The 19682-nt window shown below is 37.5% G+C and overlaps 2 protein-coding genes across 3 annotated transcripts; both read left to right on the top strand.

Annotated features, from left to right (window-relative positions):
* Positions 1-1200: 1200 nt before the first annotated feature.
* Positions 1201-3436, top strand: LOC107211047 (parvalbumin beta-like). Its single transcript, XM_033518007.1, has 5 exons — positions 1201-1267; positions 1668-1800; positions 2235-2239; positions 2543-2647; positions 3116-3436. Exons 1-5 carry the CDS (start codon positions 1207-1209, stop codon positions 3139-3141), a joined length of 330 nt encoding a protein of 109 aa, XP_033373898.1. The 5' UTR covers positions 1201-1206; the 3' UTR covers positions 3142-3436.
* A 7528-nt stretch (positions 3437-10964) lies between these two features.
* LOC107211045 (parvalbumin, thymic CPV3) lies at positions 10965-14882 on the top strand. Of its 2 annotated transcripts, XM_015642490.2 has the most exons (4): positions 10965-11030; positions 11396-11528; positions 11954-12063; positions 13556-14882. In XM_015642490.2, the coding sequence occupies exons 1-4, from the start codon at positions 10970-10972 to the stop codon at positions 13579-13581; spliced, it is 330 nt and encodes a 109-aa protein (XP_015497976.1). In that variant the 5' UTR covers positions 10965-10969; the 3' UTR covers positions 13582-14882. The 2 variants fall into 2 exon arrangements, with proteins under 2 accessions (XP_015497976.1, XP_015497975.1); XM_015642489.2 differs by lacking the exon at positions 13556-14882 and having other exon boundaries at positions 11954-12275.
* The last annotated feature ends 4800 nt before the right edge of the window (positions 14883-19682 follow it).

The following is a 19682-nucleotide window of genomic DNA, read 5'->3' as shown; positions in this document are numbered from 1 at the left end:
CTGACTGAGGGTTCCTATTATCCAGTAAGAGAAAAGCTGCAGTTTGAGCTTAGCTGCTGTTTAAGACATTACAGAAGTTTATTTTTTCAGTACAGCACAGAAGAACCAAATATCACTGATTTCACTGCTCTGTTTCCCTCCTGGCCACAACTGATCCACTCTCCTGTGTCCTGCTGAGCAGCTGACAACCTTCATTCTGCAAATGGACGCATTTTAAAATGTGCACCCTGCAATTAATTACTGCTGAGTAAATGCTGTCTAGACTTTTATAGCTAACCAAAGCTTATATAACAACTTATTAAAAGTAATTTGGGATGAAGTTTTGTCTTTGAGCTTGTACTTGTATATCAGATATATCTATTACTAATGTATCAGTATTAGTATGTTTTGAAGACTACTAGGTTAACTGCAGGAGTACTGTTTCATGGGTAATTCATACCTGAATTGACCCCTTAAAAGATAAAGTCAACTATGAAGATGTCCATTTCTTGTTACCATAAAGCAATTAAAATATATGTATTTTTTAATTTATACAAAAAAAAAAAATTCACTAAAATAGGTGCAAACTGAGAGGATTTGCTTTGTATGGCACTAAACCCTACATATTGTCCAAAATACCATGCACATTCCTTTGGGATATAAATATCAATCTGATTAGCTAGCAGGTCTTGTCATCCACAGTAACTTATCCCCTGGGGTATCTGAGCCATCACGTGGCTCTAGGACTTCTGTAAAAGGTCAAGAGGACTTAACTAAGGTCTATATAAGTCCTTCTCTATGTCATTTTAAAAAGAGTTAAGTCAAGAGGACTCTACGGATCTTTTACCTGACAATATTTTCTGTTCTTGGCTTGGGGAAAACTAAGTGGCCAGGTGAGTTCAATCTTTCCTCTGGAACTTCAGAAGACATCACAATAACTCAGACAAAAAATGCATGGAAATAACCAAAGATGCCCAAATGCTGGGCAGTTCTATAAATACCTTTGGCTTTGTCCTCAGCTTGTACATCTGAAGACTTAACTGGAAATACCAGTGACTCAGATGCACAATGTGTATCTGAACTAAAGGATGGAGCAGTTGGCTCCTGCAGTGAGCTCACCTGCTCTGCCCAGGGACCTGGGCTCACCTCGGGGGACCTCCACAGCTGAGAGAGCAAGAGCAGTGGCAACCCCACCCAACGGTATTTTTCATTTGCAGTACTATCGACATGGCTCTTTCCAGTATCCTGACAGAAGCTGAAATTGCTGCTGGTCTACAGAGCTGTCAAGGTAATATTTATGTTTTAAATTTGGCTTTGCAATTTATCTATCAACTTCCTTTGTCCTTGCTACCCCAAAGGCCCAATTCCAATGGAAACAGAAGACGCACTCTTACTAAAAACAGAAAAAGGATACAAGGTAATGGAACTGATGCAAGTTTTAATCTTGGCCAACCAAGCTCCAGGTACCCATCATCATTGTAATTGTGCATTGCAGCAATTTTAATTATGAAAAAATCCAAAGACTGAGTCCTACATCAGAAATCCTGTTTTTTCAGAGAATAAAACTACTGCTGATTTAAATACAAGCACAGTATTTATAATCAGGTTCTACAGATCCAGATTTCCGACTGTTCCATATTTCTGACTACTTTTCTTCATCTTTCCTTGTTTCCATCTGCTTATTTCAGCTGCTGATTCATTTGATTACAAAACCTTTTTTGTCAAAGTGGGTCTCAACTCCAAGTCCAAAGACCAAGTTGCCAAAGTCTTTGGAATTCTTGACCAGGACAGGAGTGGCTTTATTGAGGAAGAGGAACTGAAGTAAGTAAATAAAAAAGTTACCAGCAGGGTTGTATTTTATCATGTAAAAATGCATGATAAGATCAGAAATATTCCCTTTCCTCCTGTCCCTTTGGATGGGAGACAATCTTGTGTTTGTGTACCTGTGTGTGAGTGCTGGTGCTGGAGGAGCTGCAAGTCAAATAACAAAGGCAAGGCTGGATTACAATGGGGAAACTCTCTGACAGCACTGAAAATACCTGTTTCATGTAGCAATAACTGACAGACTGTGAAGATAAAAATAGCAGTTCTGCTATAGCTGCTTTTTATTAAGATTTTTTTACCAGACTGAATTCAAAGGGCCATTTTTCTCTCATCTTTCTTCATGTCACATGAATTCTACCTTCCAGATCATAGTCATCTGACTTTGAAGTTAAGGTTAGAGAAGTAAGGTTAGAGAAATGATTGCTGCTGAGACTTTGCACTTTATGAGAAAGAAGGAAGATAACAAGGGAGGGAAGATGAGTCCTGCCACTACAGTCAGTGTTAATTCTGCCTTTTTAATCCAGTGGAAATCAAGATGTCATCAAGGATTTTTATAGGCTCTGAAGCATCATCCTCTTACTTCCTTACCCTCACTCTCAATGAAGTTAGAGGAAGTTTTGCCATTGAAATAGTTCTCAAGAATTGAATCATGCTTGAAATTTTACAGCTATTACTAATCCAAACCTCGAACAGGGTTTCAGTACTATGTCTCGCTCATTTGCTCTCTCACCTTTACCAGACTTGAAGAACTTCTCAGCCAGTGCCAGAGCTTTGACTGATGCTGAGACCAAGGCGTTCCTGGCAGCAGGGGACAGTGATGGAGATGGTAAAATTGGAGTGGATGGTAAGACTGCTCTTATTAAAATGATAATACCTGCCTTGGAGACTCCCTAAAGGTAGCTCTAGGCAGCTGCCCTGCTCCATGTACTGGATGTTATGGATCTGATGCTGAGGTGCTCAGATCTGCTGTGTTATAGAGAGGATCTAACATAGGAACTGGTCCCAGTTCTGCCCCTGGCTAAAGTGGTCAGTCCCTTTTCTCATCTGTGGAGATTTTTTCAGGACTGGAATATAAATTCAGTCTATAATTTCACTGCTTTTTGCTAATGAACTGTGATACAATATGACACTTAAATGCAACACTCCCTTTGCCTTAAGTATCTATTGTTATGAATACAAAATGTGCTGCCTTTAAGGAATGATTATTAGAGGAAGTAGCATTAGTTTCCCATTTTAACTCAAAAAATTAGAAGTTTTTGACTGTGTGATTACAGAGGTCCCACTTTGTTATTCTTTTTTTCTTCTTTTTCAGAGTTTCAAGCACTTGTCAAATCATAAACAGCAGTCAAGATAAAGACCAAGATATATGTGCCATAAACACCTTTCCTATTGCAAAGCTACCATTTATTTACACCTTTTGTATCCTGAAAGGCCATGAACAATTGTTGGGCAGTGGCTTCATATTGCTGGAAAACATCTGAAGTGGTACAAGCACTACTTAAGCCAGGCTGCCAACTGTTTTAATCAGAAAGTCTATGCCACTGAGGGACTGAACTGGAATCCACTCTTCACATCTGAATTTAGGGCATTAAAGATACAAACACAAATATTAAGAGGAGAAATTGAAAGCATCTCTGTGGGCCATTGAATTTTCAATATTTGTATAAATAGCTAGCATATGTTGTAAAAAAAACAGAATTAATAAAATGTCCAGGTGTAAAACCTGTTTATGGTAACTGGTAGCAGTGGTATTTAATCAAGAGGTATTTCAATATTCCGTATGTTTTTCTGTCATTCTTTATGCAAGTGATTGTGTTTCAGAGATGAAGTATATTGCAGGACTTTGCACTAATTAAGTCGTCAGTTTAAGATGAACTGGATCCAGGATGAATTTAGATTACTGAAATAGCAATACATTCAAAATTCTCCCTCACCTTCATGCCCACCCGATGGCACTATTGTTCCACTGCTGAGAAGCTAAAACAATGTCCTTTGTGCTCGAATGAATTCCAAAACACTCCTCGTGTCCCATCTGGCACTTCTGCAAAAAGCACTTCAAAGAAACAAGTCCCTAGTGCTCCATAAAAGCAAATGGGGAAATGGTGCCCAAATAATCAACATTCTCAGCACTGAGAATAACATAATGCCCACATCTTACAGAGCTGTAAAATACATCAGTGTTTGTGAGGAAAGTATAATAAAATTAAGAGTGTCATAAAAAAATTGTTAAGAAATTAATCTTTTTTTCTTTACAGCCAGATTGAAATAGCAAGACAGACATAAGGAATGGGGAGAATGCAGAATTCTGAGTATTTGCTCATTAACTGGAGTTCATTTTGTGCACTAGGTTAGGGTTCTGGTTGAAAAGCATGAGTGTGATGATTTCATCACAATTTTGTCATAGTATAAACACACACAGCCATCAAACTGAGCTACAAAAATGAACTCATTGCTAATAGTACCTAATGAAACACTGCAGTGTATTGGGGTTTTGTCTTAGATATGTGACCAAAATAAACACACAGCCAAACAGCCTTTTAAAAAATCTAGATGGCTTTAACCATCCCAAACATTATACTTCCAACACTACAGTTGCTCCTAAATACTCTTTTAAAAGAAAAATGTGAGCTCTTGAAAAGTCTGTTCTTGGACAATAATCTTACAAAAAACAGTATGACTGTCTCATACTGCATTTTTTGGGACCTATTTAAGAAGATGTCTCAGTATTTGAAAATAAAAAAATCTTAATTTCAAAATTTTCTGCTGATGTTGTGGTGCTGATGCACAACATATTTATGATGAGATATTATGGAGAAAGAAGGAAATATCAATACAATGTTGGGGAAATCATCATATTACACAAAGTTCAAGCAATCTACAAGATTTTAATGAATACTCAATAATGTGTTCATGCTCTATACATTAGCCAAAAATACATTTCCATTAACTCCAATGAATGAATCAGGTCCTAATATTGTAGAATTTTCTATAAGACTGAAAAAAGAATTATCCATCAAGCAAATAGACATTCTTTATTTAAATGTCATTTTAGGAGAGCAATTAAAAAAATAAAATTTTCAGAATTAATAACTGCAGGCTGACTGCAGGGCTAAAAGCTCTCATTAATGTCAGAAAATGCTTTGTTTCTCCGTTGATATTATGTTTTATGTTTTCATTATGCAATATGGGTCACCCAGACATTTTCAAGCATGGTACCAACATCAATGGCTAAATAAGAGAGAAAGACACAGAGAGCTCAGATGACTTCTGAGATAGCAGGCAGCTCCTTTATTTAACCACACTTACTTCCACCCTGATTAGCCTGCTAGGTCTACAAATCTAAGACAATTTCACCACTTACCATTCCATTAAGAACAGTAAAAAATTCATGACAAGGTAAGTCTGGTATCAGCTTCAGTGATCACTCCAGAAAGTTAAGAAGAGCTTGTGACTAGGGAGGTTTTTAGACCTTTCCTTCTTCCAGTACTACCACTAAGCAGATCAGAGGAGAAAATGTGGTTTTCTTTGCACAAGAATATACTCACTCACTTTCTTTTCCTCTCTGCCTCTCATTCACATGGGATGTCAGGTACTGTGAAATTTCTGTAACTACTTACCGTGGGATTTTCAAATTGTGCCTCAATTCAAATTCAAATTTCAAAAAAGCTTTTCAAATTGTGCCTCAGCTAGAAATACTGCTGCCTGATCATAAATGTACATTTCCAAACAGCTCCCTGAGAGTGAGCAACATTCTGCTGGAATCAGACATTTGGAGGTCTGCGACCCTAAATATGGGATTGCCTCTCTTCAGTGGAATTTTGTCACATGCTTGGTGCATGTGTTTTAACAGTTTGTCTGAATCGTCTCTCTTTAGGCCATTTCTGTTAAACAAGAAACTTTTGATGATTATTTATGATAAAGTTAACTCTGATTACAGAGTAATTTTACTTCAAACTTCACTAAGGGTTACACATCCTTATAGTGCTGAAATTCATGGCCAAAATCCCACCGAAATCCATGAGAACAGGCAGTGAATACAGGAGTAGTTGGAAGCACCTCAGTGCTATTTGGTTTATTTTGCTGTGGCTCCTTACACTATGGGGCCAGTGAAATGCAGCCATGTGCAAAGAGCCTTTGGAAAATGTACAGTAGGACTATCAACCTTTTACATGTCACAATAGGCAGCATCCAGATTATTTCACAGCCTCCAACATTAGGGCACAGTTATTCCTAGAATAGACAGAAACCCTGAACAATGTAGATTTTTAAAGATCACTCCATCTGACACTGTCTACGATGCTGACAGCAGACAGAAACATAGTAGACAATTAAATTTAGGGTTAGAGACAGAAAATTGCATTACTGAGTCACAGAAGAACTTCCAAGTGCTTTTAAAGACAAACACGTATCAAATGTTGTCAGAGATCTTCCAGGACAGCTTTTTAAGTGAAAAACTTTGTTTACCAGACCAACTCTCTGAATTAGTGACACTATTACTCAGCTACGTTAGTCTGTTCTGCTGTCATTTTCAAACAGAAATCAATGTTGATAATAACCACAGAATGATAAGAACATAATTTGAACTGAGGAAAGTTGACATGGTATTTCCCCTAACATGAGAGAAGTACCTGTTTTCCTTTAGCTCCAGATCCACAGTGCTGCAGAACCTGTCTTGTATTTTGGGTTCTCTAGTCCAGATCTCTGCTCAGTGCTCTGGGTAACATCCTCTACTTGCTGCAGGGAAAAAAAGCTTTGTCACTGGGGCCTGGCTTTCCTCCTTCATTGTAGCAAAAAAGAAAAATACTACAGCAAGTGCTCAGACTTCTCTGTTAGATATGGCAAAATACTAAGGCCCAAGCAACAATTCAAATTAAATGCTGTAATTATTTCTTTATTTTTATATGACTAAAGCATTTGCCCTAAGAGACAACTTGAAGTGGCAGGATATAATTAATTTTCTTGTCAAGGTCCTTTTCAATGATTATAGCTGTGAACACACTAAGATTCTCTGCTGTCACCACTGAGACATCAACAGTACTATCAGCCATAGAGGTTACTGAGTATCTATTTTAGTTACTTCCAAACTCATTACAAAGGCAGAATCTGTTATAGAGGATCATGATACAATTGGCCCTGACACAACCAGGGCTGAAAGATGGAGTTGTGTGGGTTTGAGAACAGCTGCTGCAGCATCTCTTTACACTGTTGTAGTTGGTCTCAGGTTAACACCTCTCCTCTGATCTCACCTGAGACAACTGCTGATGTTTCTTTTGCATCTGAAGTCATGGCTTTGGTTGATTGCCACTGCTAATTAACTCTGTAGTTTATGCCAAACAGAACACAAAGGGTACAAGACTAGTCTACAACATGTCAATGTTTTATCAAAACACAACTTTCCTCTGATACTTAGAGAAGTAAATAGCACTTAATTTGAAGACAATTGTTTCATATGTTTAGGTTCCTACCAAGAACCTATCAATGTATTGAAATATTCCGTATTTCTTAGAATCACACCTTCAAGTTTAATTCTGGAAGTCTGAAAAAAAATAGCTTTAATAGTATTTAATAAAGACACCTCAGGTAAAAATGATACTAGGTATGCAAGTACATAAATATGCAGATGATCAACCTAATAGAACTTTCAGATGTCTCTCATAGAGAAAAAAAACAAAAAACTCAAAATCAACCAAACAAAAATTAATATTTTTTCTTGAATTTCATAGGAACAAGTACTAAATATTCCTGGAAACTGTGCAATACTAAGATTCTTGGTAAGATTTCACACTTTTGTTAACTACCCATTATTTAGCAGCTGTTGTTCTGGTTGAACTATTGGGGATTTTCTTTATAGTGTTACATTGTTTACAGAGCATCTTTTTAAAAACCACTTTCAGAGATCTCAATTTTTGAATGCATAAAGTAATTACAACCACCTAAGTTAACATGTAACCAAGAAAGAAAGAAAACAGGCAGATAATTCAGATTTAAAATAGATTATCTCATTAATATATCCCTTAATATACTAACCCCTGATTATTGCATTCTAATTGTAGTGAGGGAAACCTGTACTTCAGATGAAGTGTCATTAATAAATAAATAAAACCCAGTAACCCTAGATTCCCACCTGTATCAATGTACAGTGACATCAACTTGATTCTGAAATTCAGCTCTTTTAGGCTTTTGTAAACCATCTTTCAGCCAGGATTAGCATCACTTTTGTTGTCAGCATTGAATTTCAAACACTAAAAGATCTCTTCAAAAGCAATCATAGCAATTATCTCACTTTTATTTGAGATCATATTCTAATATAATACTAATTCTGGCAATTTTACAGCTGTTGAATACACATAAAACAAGCTCAACACTGTGCCATGGCAGAGTGCATGAGGTAACCAGATGTAATTTTTTTTTAACATTTGGTGCTTATATTTTAATACAATGCCCAAATTAGTTGCAGACATCTTTTGAACTTGAGCATTATATGCTCACCTTGATCCCGTCATTTTCCTCCATTTCAATTCCCTTGTTCTCATTAGCTGTCAATAATTAGTGTTGTATGGCAAGCCAAACACTTAGACAAAGAGAGCAGTTCCATGAGCACCATATAGGAGCCAGCAGAAACAAAGGAAATCTCCTATAAAGGAACATCTATGGCCCTGTCACAGAGGACTGAAAAAAAATCCTTTTCTCTAGAAACATCTTGTTCAAACTCATATCAACTTGAGATGATCATAAAGCAGAAAATACAACAGAGTGTAAAAAGGTATCTAAGAGAATGAAAGTTATTTCATCAGGATTTTAACAGGATGATTCTGGAGAAAGAACAGAATGAACTTCATCCCCACAGCCACTGCCTGACAGATCATAATACCATGGAAACCTCAGGCAGAAAGCAACATGAATATATAGCTCTGAATGAAGAAGATAAATGGAAAGAACACCAAAAGATCTGTGATCACACCTTAAGCTTGCACAAATCAGCACTGTTTAATTTGTTTAAAATACCAATTTACAACAGCCCAGGGTTCTTAGGTTTACCGGTGAAGTGTTCTTCCAGGTCACTATAACAAATTTTCCTACTGAAAGCAATAGAAGGAGCACTTATTTATTCCTGGACAGCTGGTATTTGAGACCAAAGGTAAGTCTGAATATTTGTGATTTATGCCCTATTCCTTCACATATAGAATAGGTAGCAAGAAAGTTAAAAGTATCATTAAATTATGTCTGCTTTTTGTGTTACTTATACCTTCCATTTCTCTATCCAAATTCAAACAGTGCTATGGAACATTTGCTGTGATTAACACTTTTCTCACTGCCATTAAACCAAGAAGTAAACCCACTGTAGTCCATTTATCTACATCAAGGCTTAGATATATTTATTACTCTGTTCCACAGTATAACTTGTAACCATTTCTACTATAAAAATATTACCTTTTTGCCATAATATGCTATTTCCATTTGTTTAAAAATAAAACAATGTTCATGGATTAAGAGAACATCAGTTTAGATACCACAGTTGACTACTACACAATAAATACTAACCAAAATACATGTGAGTTTTATTGGTCTCCATCACAGAATTTTAAAGATGGAAACAGATTTTTGTCTCATCTGCTGTTACAAATTTTCTTAAGGTTTTTTTGTTCCAAAATTAATATTCCTGAAATATATAATAAACCCTCATTTATTTATACCTACAATTAAAATTTAGTTATTAGTGAAAGAGATTGTGAGAGTGTGTTATAAAATATATATAAAGCTATTTCAATACTAAGAAAGTCTGACTCTGATCTACAGAACTTGCTACAACTAGTAGGCCTATTATTGATCTAACATAATTCAAAATATTCGAAATGGATTATTAAGTAGGCCAACTGATTATATATAATCTTCCAAGGAATACTGATGAAAAAATCAGTTTATTCAGCTTTACCTAGTTCATAGTTTCCTGTTACTGAAGACACTGGTTTCTGTTTCTGTAATTCAGAAAACGATCAGAAAATATAAAATGAAGCTCACTGCAAAAAGAACATCCAAATTAGAAAATGCTTTCCTCTACCCTAATGACAAGTTATCTTTGTCAGAATGACACATTGTCACCTCTGAGATGTCATCTCCAACCTCCTTCCTACATTCCAAAGGATCAACAGACTCATGGAAAACAAATTCATTTCTTTTCACAAGGATTTGACTGCTGGAGTCATCTTCCAAAGAGTGACTTTCAGGTGCAGAGGTTACCTGTTAATGTACTTGGAGACCAAAAGGCTGTTCTGATGTCAACATTGTACTTAATTAAGCACTAGTGGATTTATTAAAAAAAAAACAACAAAACTGTTCTTTTTGTCCATATTACCCTAGGATATAAATAGAAAGAAAAGTTTAATTAGTTAAGGAAGAAATTTGAGCCAGGTCTCAATTCAAACATTTGATCCATGGAAGTGTAACCTAAGTAGTGGTTATTGTAACCTTTTGAATCCTTTATAAGACAGAGTGGCAAGCTAGAGCCAACATTATTATTTTGCCTGGTATCTCCTCAGCTATTTTTCCTTTACCTAGCTGAGAAAACTCTAAAGGTGAGCAGCTGACTTGAGATTAATTAAAGAAAATTACTGTGCAGAGCTGCACCAATAGTAAGTACAACAACCACTATTCTAAGGTTTTTATTTTAATTGCTGGAATTACATATGGATGGACTTTACATAGATAAGTATCAGTTTTCTTTTTATTCTTCAGAGCTGCTGGGGGAGATAATAGAAGTAAACTTTCTTAATTTTCCTTTTCCAACTACATATATTGTTACTTGTATTGCCAGATTCTGTGCATTCCAGTAAGACTATTAGATTAACAGTTACATAGAGTTTAAAAATATGCTGTATTTCTATAAATCACAGGTAAATGACAAAATATTGATCATCAACTCACCATATGGTTAATGTACTCCATCTCATTAACAAGTATTATTTCTGCACTGCTATTTTTAAGGAAGTAATGTATTAAATCTTGTAATTTGTTAAGGAATAACAGAGATGTCACTTTGATCAATGAAATTCATCTACTCTTCTTGACCTTCTAGTAATCTTCAAAACACAGAAAAACCCAATTTGTTGTAAGATTAACTTGCATTTCAAAACTCTGTTTGCAATATTCTATTTTGCACAGGTTTAAAATGAGCCTTACAGACATTCTAAGCCCTTCTGACATCGCTGCTGCTCTGCGGGACTGCCAAGGTGAGAAAACAATTAAAACTCTCAAAATCTCTTATTTTGTGTAACCCATGGCAAGTTTAACTCAGTCCCAAAGGAATATTGAACAAGCATACTTTAAATGGATTTCTGTAATCTCTTTACTCAGCTGTCACAGTATGTTTGTTCATAACTGGTTTATATTGTCAGTTTGGAGCTAATCCCCACATGATTTTGTTGGATGTTTAGGAGGGTATGGGAGAGTATTGCAAAATCATTCATTCTGTGACAGGCTTCACCTACTGATCATGTTTAGAACAATTAAAATGTAACAAAGTATCATCCTCAGACCATTTAGGAACACTGAACACAGTGGTCTGGGGTTAATTTCTTTATTAATTTATTTTCAGCTCCAGATTCCTTTAGTCCCAAAAAATTCTTTCAGATCAGTGGGATGTCTAAAAAGAGTAGCAGCCAGCTCAAGGAGATCTTCCGGATTCTCGACAATGATCAAAGTGGCTTTATTGAGGAAGATGAGCTCAAGTAAGGATTTTGTTAACTACTTGGAGGCTATAAAAAAATAAGCACTTTTTCCATTCCAGAACTTTCAGTAAATGTGAACACAATTTATGCTAAATGTTCGTAAAACCTTCAGCAGATTGTGAAAGATATATTTAAATAATCCTTACAGAGAAAAGCAAATTAATAATATCTGCCTTTTATGCTCAGTATAGGAAAAAAAGAGCTCCCGGGGGCTGGATTTTCATAGTGGACAGAATCAATTCATTCAGGGTTGCACTTATAAAGCAGAAATACATAAAACTAAGATTCAGCTTGTCAAACAAAGCAGTATTTTAAAGACTTGGCTATTGTGGTAAATTATTTAGAGATAGCTATCAGTTTGATTATACAACAACCATAAAAATACTGTGGTGTGAAAATCTAAATCTAAGTTGTTTCCTCCCAAGGTACTTCCTTCAGAGGTTTGAGTGTGGAGCCAGAGTGTTAACCACCTCAGAAACCAAGACCTTCTTGGCAGCTGCAGATCATGATGGGGATGGTAAAATCGGGGCTGAAGGTATTGGCTACTTTAAGTGCAGAATGAAGCACCTCAGGATGTTTGTAGTGATGTGGGATTCTCTTTTATGTTGATGGTACATTAATGTACCTCCAGTGATTTTACTGAAACCCTTGAGTAGCAACCCGTTTAAGGGTGGAAATGATCCATGATCTTACAGGTTCATCTCTGCAACTCTTTTTGCATAAGCAAGTAAAAAAACCCTGAAGAACTTTTCTATTGCCACTCACTCCCATATTTCAAGCTGTTCTGAAAGGAACTGCCCCTTATTTCTCCTCCCACTTACTCTAATATGAGGCAGCACTGGGATCACTTAAAATACACAAATGTAAAATCAAGGACAAAAGAACCATCTGTACACAGAAGAACAACCAGCTCATACATCAGCTTGTATTCAGCAGCTACTGCCCCACAGAAATTCCACTGGGCACAAAAATCATTCTCAATATGCAGCATATAGTTCTGGTTTTGTTTTGCATGATAAGGATATAAAACTGATCAAGTGTCAGTACCCCAGTATGAGATCCCATAACAGGATCCCTGCTTCAGTGGCAGGTTAACGACCAGATAGGAAGGAGCAGCTGTTTAAGGAAGCAGCATACACTCACCACATGGAAACACTGGTGTGATTTAATGGCTGCATTGGTGCAGAAACCTCCTGATCTCCTAATTCCATAATTCTGTGCCCTGTTTTGGAGACAAAGCACACACACAAGAGGCCTGCAGCTAATGGCAACTCGCCCCATGAGAGCAGTGAGCTGCCTAGATGAGCATGAAAGGGGCTTAGGGAATAGCATGCAGGGAATGTGCTGGCTAGCAGATTCCCCAGATCACTGCACTAGCAGGACAGAACTCTTCTGTTTCTTTCTTTGGAAGGAATTAAATCCAGTTCCTTAGGAACTCTGCCAGAATAAACACACATGATTTATGAAGCAATCTGTATATTAATACAGTCACTCAGGGATGGGACTGATCAGATACTCTAATTCATGGAAGCCAAATATTCAAAAGATCTTTAAAATAACAGTATCTTATTGCACAACTCAGCACCCCAGAATCATACCACATGGAACTGCACGGTCTTTTTAGCTTTAGACTGTGCTCTAAATCAACATTTCTCAATGCCTGAAGCATTACAAACAGTTAATAAAACACATGTTTAAAAACAGCTTTTCAGCTTTTTTACTTGAGCTCTTAACTACTTCTTACTTAAATTTCATATAAGACATTCCATTATTTTTGCCTAAGATCAGTATTGGGCAAAAACAACCCTGAATATTTCATTTTTTCCTGTAAGTCAGCAAAACACACTGCCTTTCCACATGTTGTTTAGGTGATGCCTCTTTTCCACATGTTTCTTCTCTGGTCATCTATCAGATAACTTTTTTCTGTTCATTCCTATTCTAAATCTCTTGATAAGCCACCAATACTTTACTCCTAATCCTTTCATGTTGATATTTCTTTCATGTAAATATTCTCTTATCTTTCACAGAATTCCAGGAAATGGTACAGGCTTAGAGGTTCAAAAGGACCAAAGAAGATAGAATTGGGATGAATCTGCACGAGACAATCCCAAACCTTGAAAATCAGGACTTCCTTATTTATCTTTACAGTGTCTGTTATTTTTTCACTGCCTTAGCAACATAATGAAACACTGATTACTGATTTTTTTCATTGTGTGGACTATTTACCATGTTTTAACCTCTACTTCAGCAGACACTACCCTTAAAAATATCCAATAAAAATTAATCATATACTGCAGCATGTGTCTATTTTTTTGACTCCTATACTGAAACATGAGACTTCTTAAATCAAAAGTGTTAATCCCTCCAAGATCTTGAACTCATCAGATCTTCATATATGGAACATCTTTTGAAATGAGTGGGAGTTCTGTTTGCAACAACCCTTCTGGATTAAGCTTAAATTCTCAGAACACTCAGATCTTCATCAAAGATTATGAGCTCAGATACAGTTGTGAGATAGGTGAGGGTAAAACCCCTCACTGACTTCCAAGTGAAAATCAGTCATATCTTTTTCCTTAAGAAGTGGCTTTTGCATGAGGTTGTTGCTGTTTTAAACTAATCTTACATCAGCCAATTAATAGACGAAGAAAGCAAAAACCATGCACTTTCCTGCAGAGAGAATTCAAAGGAAAGCCTATGAAGTACTTGAGGTTTCAAATAACTGTGAGGTTTAAAGAAGCAGAGGGGAAGCAAGGTATCTTCTTGGTGGTATTTTCTTTTTTTCTCAATAGGGAGGACTGGAAGTGTAGAGGAAGAATTTGTAAAAATGCATGTTGAGAAAGTTCCAGCTCTCCCTGGTGAGCTGGACTGATGTAATAAAAATGTCCCTCACAAACACATCCGTCTTTGGGAATGCTGAAGAGATGTCTTCTAATGAGTAAACAATTCATTCTCTCATTATAAAATGAGATATTCAGATGCTCTCATGGAGTATTTATACCTTCACTTGCTTCTGTGTATCTTTCAGAGCACCAGGGTCACAGAGTCCATCCAGTTAATGCTTCCATAAGCTGGGCCTTTGCTTTCTCCAGCCTGTGTGTTGCAAACCTAACAAAACAGTACTTGAAAAATTTCTGTTGATTAAAACATCCTCATCATCAAAGCAAAAGCAGTTCAATAAATTAAAATTCTCCTGTACACATTGTGAGAAAAAGTTCATGCAGTGCCGTTCTCTGAGACAGCCTAGACACCTTAACCCAGAAATTCCATAATGACTCCTCCCTGATTCTTCCTCTGTGCTCTCTGCAGCTATGTACTCTTTTGGGAGCCAAGCAATGGCAAGCCAGACAAGAAACACCCATTGCCTTTAAAAAAAAAAAAAAAGGTACATATTGATCCACAATTCTTAACAGTTAACAATTGAAAACAGAATTTTGGTATCATTTCAAGACATTTTCAAGCAGATTAAATTGTTTGTAAGCTGGTAGACTCAGTACATTTAATATGGTCATCACCATTTTCCTTTTATTGTACAAAAATAATATAAACTGATAAAAAATGAACATTGGATTTTGTTGCTACTTCTAAACATCATGAAATATGCTCTAGAATATAAATTTCTAGAGTATCAGTGACTTAAACAGAACTATTCAGATTTATGCAAGCCAAGGGTCTGACCCGTGACAAACTGACTTATGGCCATTCTCAGAACATAAGATGGATGTCACAGGACAGTCACAAGAAATAAAGTGTGTTCTTGGCAATGAAATCAGTATGATGACAGAAGGGTCTTGGACTAGTTCACATGTAAGTAACAAACAAACTGCTCTCCATTTCACTGACAATTAAGTGTCCCGACCTTAACTAATCATGTTACATCAGGCAGGCAAATGCCTGTAAAATAAAGAATTTTCCAGGTGCTGTTGCACTCTGAACTCTAGCTCCCCTCAGTGTCTCAGCCTTTGCACTGTGGACCTCGACAAAGAAATCCAGAGGCAAAGTACAAATTCTGTACTGAGATGCAACAGGATGCTGGAGCAGGTCACCAAACAGAAAAATACAGTTGTGCTACTCAAGATCTGAGTATTCGGACATCTCTCAAATATCCAAAGTATTGCAGCTAAAGAATCTCTCCATGCTGTCCATCAGGAAAAAAAGTGCCTTAAAAACCACAGTAGCACAGCACCTACCCCCGCAGATTCAATTAAGGGAAAACTTGATGACTTGTAGGAAGAAACATTTAAAATTAAAACATCGCTTCTTCAGGGTCCTTGAAACATTAAATCTTTTGAATGGTTGTGTAAAACATATGATAGTGATAACTCAAACTGAATTTATTCACTGACAAAGATACTTGTCTGCTCCCTAGCCTAAAACAAAACACCACTGGTAAACTCCTAGAGACATGGTATACAGAATTCCCACTGCTTCAGGCAGGCCCCTGTAATTGAGAAAGTTCCTGGGGCAGGGTTTTATTGAGTGACAAGAAAGGAAAAACTAAATATACTGACCCCTATTTAGCATATGGATATGGATGCTTACTGTAAGTATATATTTAATGAATAGGATAGAAATAATAATTCACCTATTGCATTGACCACTATTTGACATGCAAGGCAGCAGTCAGAAATTAGTCATCACTGGCAATCATGCTTACAGATTGCAATAGAAGTTGCAGCTGGTTATCAGAATTGTCAGTTGTACATTGCATACAATTATTCACTAGACACAACTACTATAAAAATACATTTTTAGAAAACACCAGAATACTTTTGATTCCGTTAAAATGCAGGTCTCAAGAGTGCTATTCCATTCACGTTATCTACCCCCTAATATCTTATGCCAGTCTACCCTGTGAACAGTTAAGATATAAAAAATGCCCAGTAGCTTTATTCAACCTCTAAGCAGAAAATTGCCATGCCTTAAATATGTCAAACTGTGACATCATTCTTAATGTAATTCTCTTATTTTGCAGTGCTCAGAATAGAAATAATTAACATATTAATATTATCCATCTTCAGAGCTGAAATTCTTTTAACTTCCTAGCCCCTTCCTCATCTTCTCTTTCTAGCTTTTCTTCAGATGCAAGCTGCTAACATTGAACAAACAAAAACATTTCTATATCTCAAGTTTTGCATGAAAGCAGTTTTCCAATTGCTACTCGGTAACCTTGTATTCTTAATCATAACCCAAGCTAGTGTGAAGTTACTGCCTTCCCTTATGAAATCTCTGGTCCTGCAAAGCAAATGCATCCATTATTAAACCATTACTCACCACGACACCCCCGGTGCTGCTCACATTCCCTGATATCACACTGACAAGTCTGTGGGATGTGAAGGCTGTCTCAGCTGGAGCCCAGCTCCAGCTGCACTGTTGTGTTTTCCCACACAGCTCCACAGGCCTGTTGCAGTGTTAACAAAGCAGGCAGACGGGGGATACACAGGCATTGTGCTTTTTGCTGGATCACTGCATTATTTTGTAATTTATTTGCTAAACTAATCCCAAACTGCTGAGTCTATGCATTTGTTAACACATTTAGACCACATACTGTCAATGGAACAGCTATTTGAGCTGTCAGCTGTATTTATTTAAAGCTGTCAGCTCTAACACTCAGAGTGATTTATAGCACACCTTTTTGTGAAGTCTGCTACTACACAGCTGATGGAAGTGCTCAAAATAGTATCCAGAAATAGGCTCAACAAACCAAAACATATGTCTACACAATACTATTTCTTACTTCTATGTATTTTTAAAAACAAATTGGAAAGCACTCATAGAGTTGTTAATTGTTTGCCCCTTGATGCAGGGGTTATCCTGCAAATTCCCAATGTACTTATTCAGCAGTTTAATTTTACATAATCATGGGCTGGGAATCACATTTCAAACTCGGGGTGATCTGATGCCACTTTGCAAATGTCAAGGTGTGGTGTTACTGCACATACAATTAAGAAGATGGGATGAAATTGGAACCACAATCGAAGTTTCTTCATGCCCTGTTAATGTGTACATTAGAAATGTAATAATTTAATTGAATCTGTTATCACTTGCTCATTGTAGATTCTCACAAATACTTCTACCAAAAGCAATGTCAAGTTACAGATGAGGTTGCACTGAGCAGAATTATATGTTAGCAATCACTACCCATACATTAATTCCCTTCCTAAGGAAAGCTGAGCATGGAAATGCCTTCCTCAGCAATCTCCCTTTACAGTGAATACCCAGTGTCCAACTGTGTGTACATCCAGAATATATCCCTTGCACCAGTGTTTGTATTGCAGTAGTTAACATTACCCCAGTCACAGCCCAGGATCTCCATCTTGTGAAGTCCTGAACAAAAACATCTAAACATCTCAACCAACACAAGCAAAAATCTACAGTCACTGCAGTTTTTTCATTTCTTTGGTAAGAAATAATTTCATTTTACTATCAATACTAGCAATTTTAAGAATTTCCTTGTTTTGCTTTAAATGAGTAGTATAAGCAAATTAACTTCACCACCTGGCCCCTGCCTGCAGTGGAGCACAAGTAAGGAGGGAAATTTGGTTCCTTCTGTTTGATACATTCAATTCCAACTGGATGTTCCCAGAAACTGTCTCAAGTGTGCTGCACTCTTCAAAAAAACAGACCACAATGAAAGGGCCATTCTACACATATTGCTGAATTTTAACTCAGAGCTGTAGGGTAGGAAATGAGAATTACTGTATGTAGATATCTCATCCTGACACATTTGGCCTGATCCTTCCCCAGACCCTGCTCAGGGAAATGCTGGGGAGCACAGAACATCAGAGCCTTCCCGCATCCTGCCTCACTGGCAAGAGGAAGGAGTCACCTTCTTCTGTGACCTCTCTGAAAATACCACAAAATGATAAAGCAGATTCTCTCTGCAGCTTTGTAAACATTTCCTACAGCTGTTCGGACCTGGCTGGACTGTCTGGAAATGCTCAGTCTGTGGTGTGGCTCGCTGTCATGTCACTCCTGCCTGTCCAGGACACACAGGAGGAGCTGCTCATTCTTGAGCGGTTTGGGTTAAATGCCACCCGTGCGGGCAGGAAAGGTGACACCCAAGGTGGTGGTGATCTCTGCACCCATGGAAAGGAGCCTGCACACATCCACATGAATTCACATATCCAAACTCCAAGCTGAGCCATGGCACAAGACAGGAGGAATGGGATGGAGCTGACTTCAGCAGCCCAGGGGGAAACAGCGGTCATCCCTCTCTGGCTTACACCTCTCACTTTTTGAGTGCACACATTAAATATTAAATTGCTGAAGTCTTAGAGCATCTCTATGCCACACTCCTCCTACTGCACTGGGTTGGATTCTCAAGGAATACACCAGCTGCTGAGGGTGAGGAGGACTACTGGCATGGAAGTAAAAGTGATGACAGGAACTGAAATAATAACGAAAGGGGGAAAAAGAAATTGAAAAACACAAGAAATACTGTGTTTTTTTCTGATTTAATTTGGCACAACTTTAAGAGAGTTTACCGGTACATTCTTCTAAATGTGTTTGTGGAATAAGATTTTAAATTATATATTTTATACCTTACCCAGGAGTTTCTTTAAGCAATTATGTAACTTTATTCAGATTCCTAAACTTCACACTCCTATGAAGAAGAAAATTATACATCTCACCATTAAGCCATTTTTACTTCTAGTTTAGCTCACACTGAATTTTATTATAACAGCAATTGGAAACGAATAGAAGAGCTTATTTTATTAGTTAAATGCCACTATCTTAAATGTGCCAGACAGAAAATGGAAAAATAATCGGAATAAACATACATCTATTTTGGCGAAAGGATTACCTGCACTAAGTGATGCTGCATGCCAATTCCTTCAATTTACTCAAACTTGATTTCATCTTTCAAATCTCGGGTTCTACCTCTAGAAATAAAGCGGTTTTACTTTTTGCAGCTGCCAGGAAGCTCCAAACGAGCCAGAGGGGAGTGAACCGCTCGTGGTTTTGCGCTTCGAACAGGGGTGCAGTGGCCGGGGCACCGCGGAACCCCGGGGCCCACCAGCCGGAGCTCTCCGACTGCGAGCGGCTGCCGGGCGGGGCGGTGAGGGACCCCAGCAAGAATCGCGGTTCTGACCGGCCACAGGCTCGGGTTGAGGGAACGCCGGGCACGGCCTCTCGCTGAGGGAACGCCGGGCA

Source organism: Parus major, chromosome 14 (assembly GCF_001522545.3).
Source record: "Parus major isolate Abel chromosome 14, Parus_major1.1, whole genome shotgun sequence".
NCBI classification, from domain to species: Eukaryota; Metazoa; Chordata; class Aves; order Passeriformes; family Paridae; genus Parus; species Parus major.
This window is presented reverse-complemented; position numbering and strand designations above follow the sequence as displayed.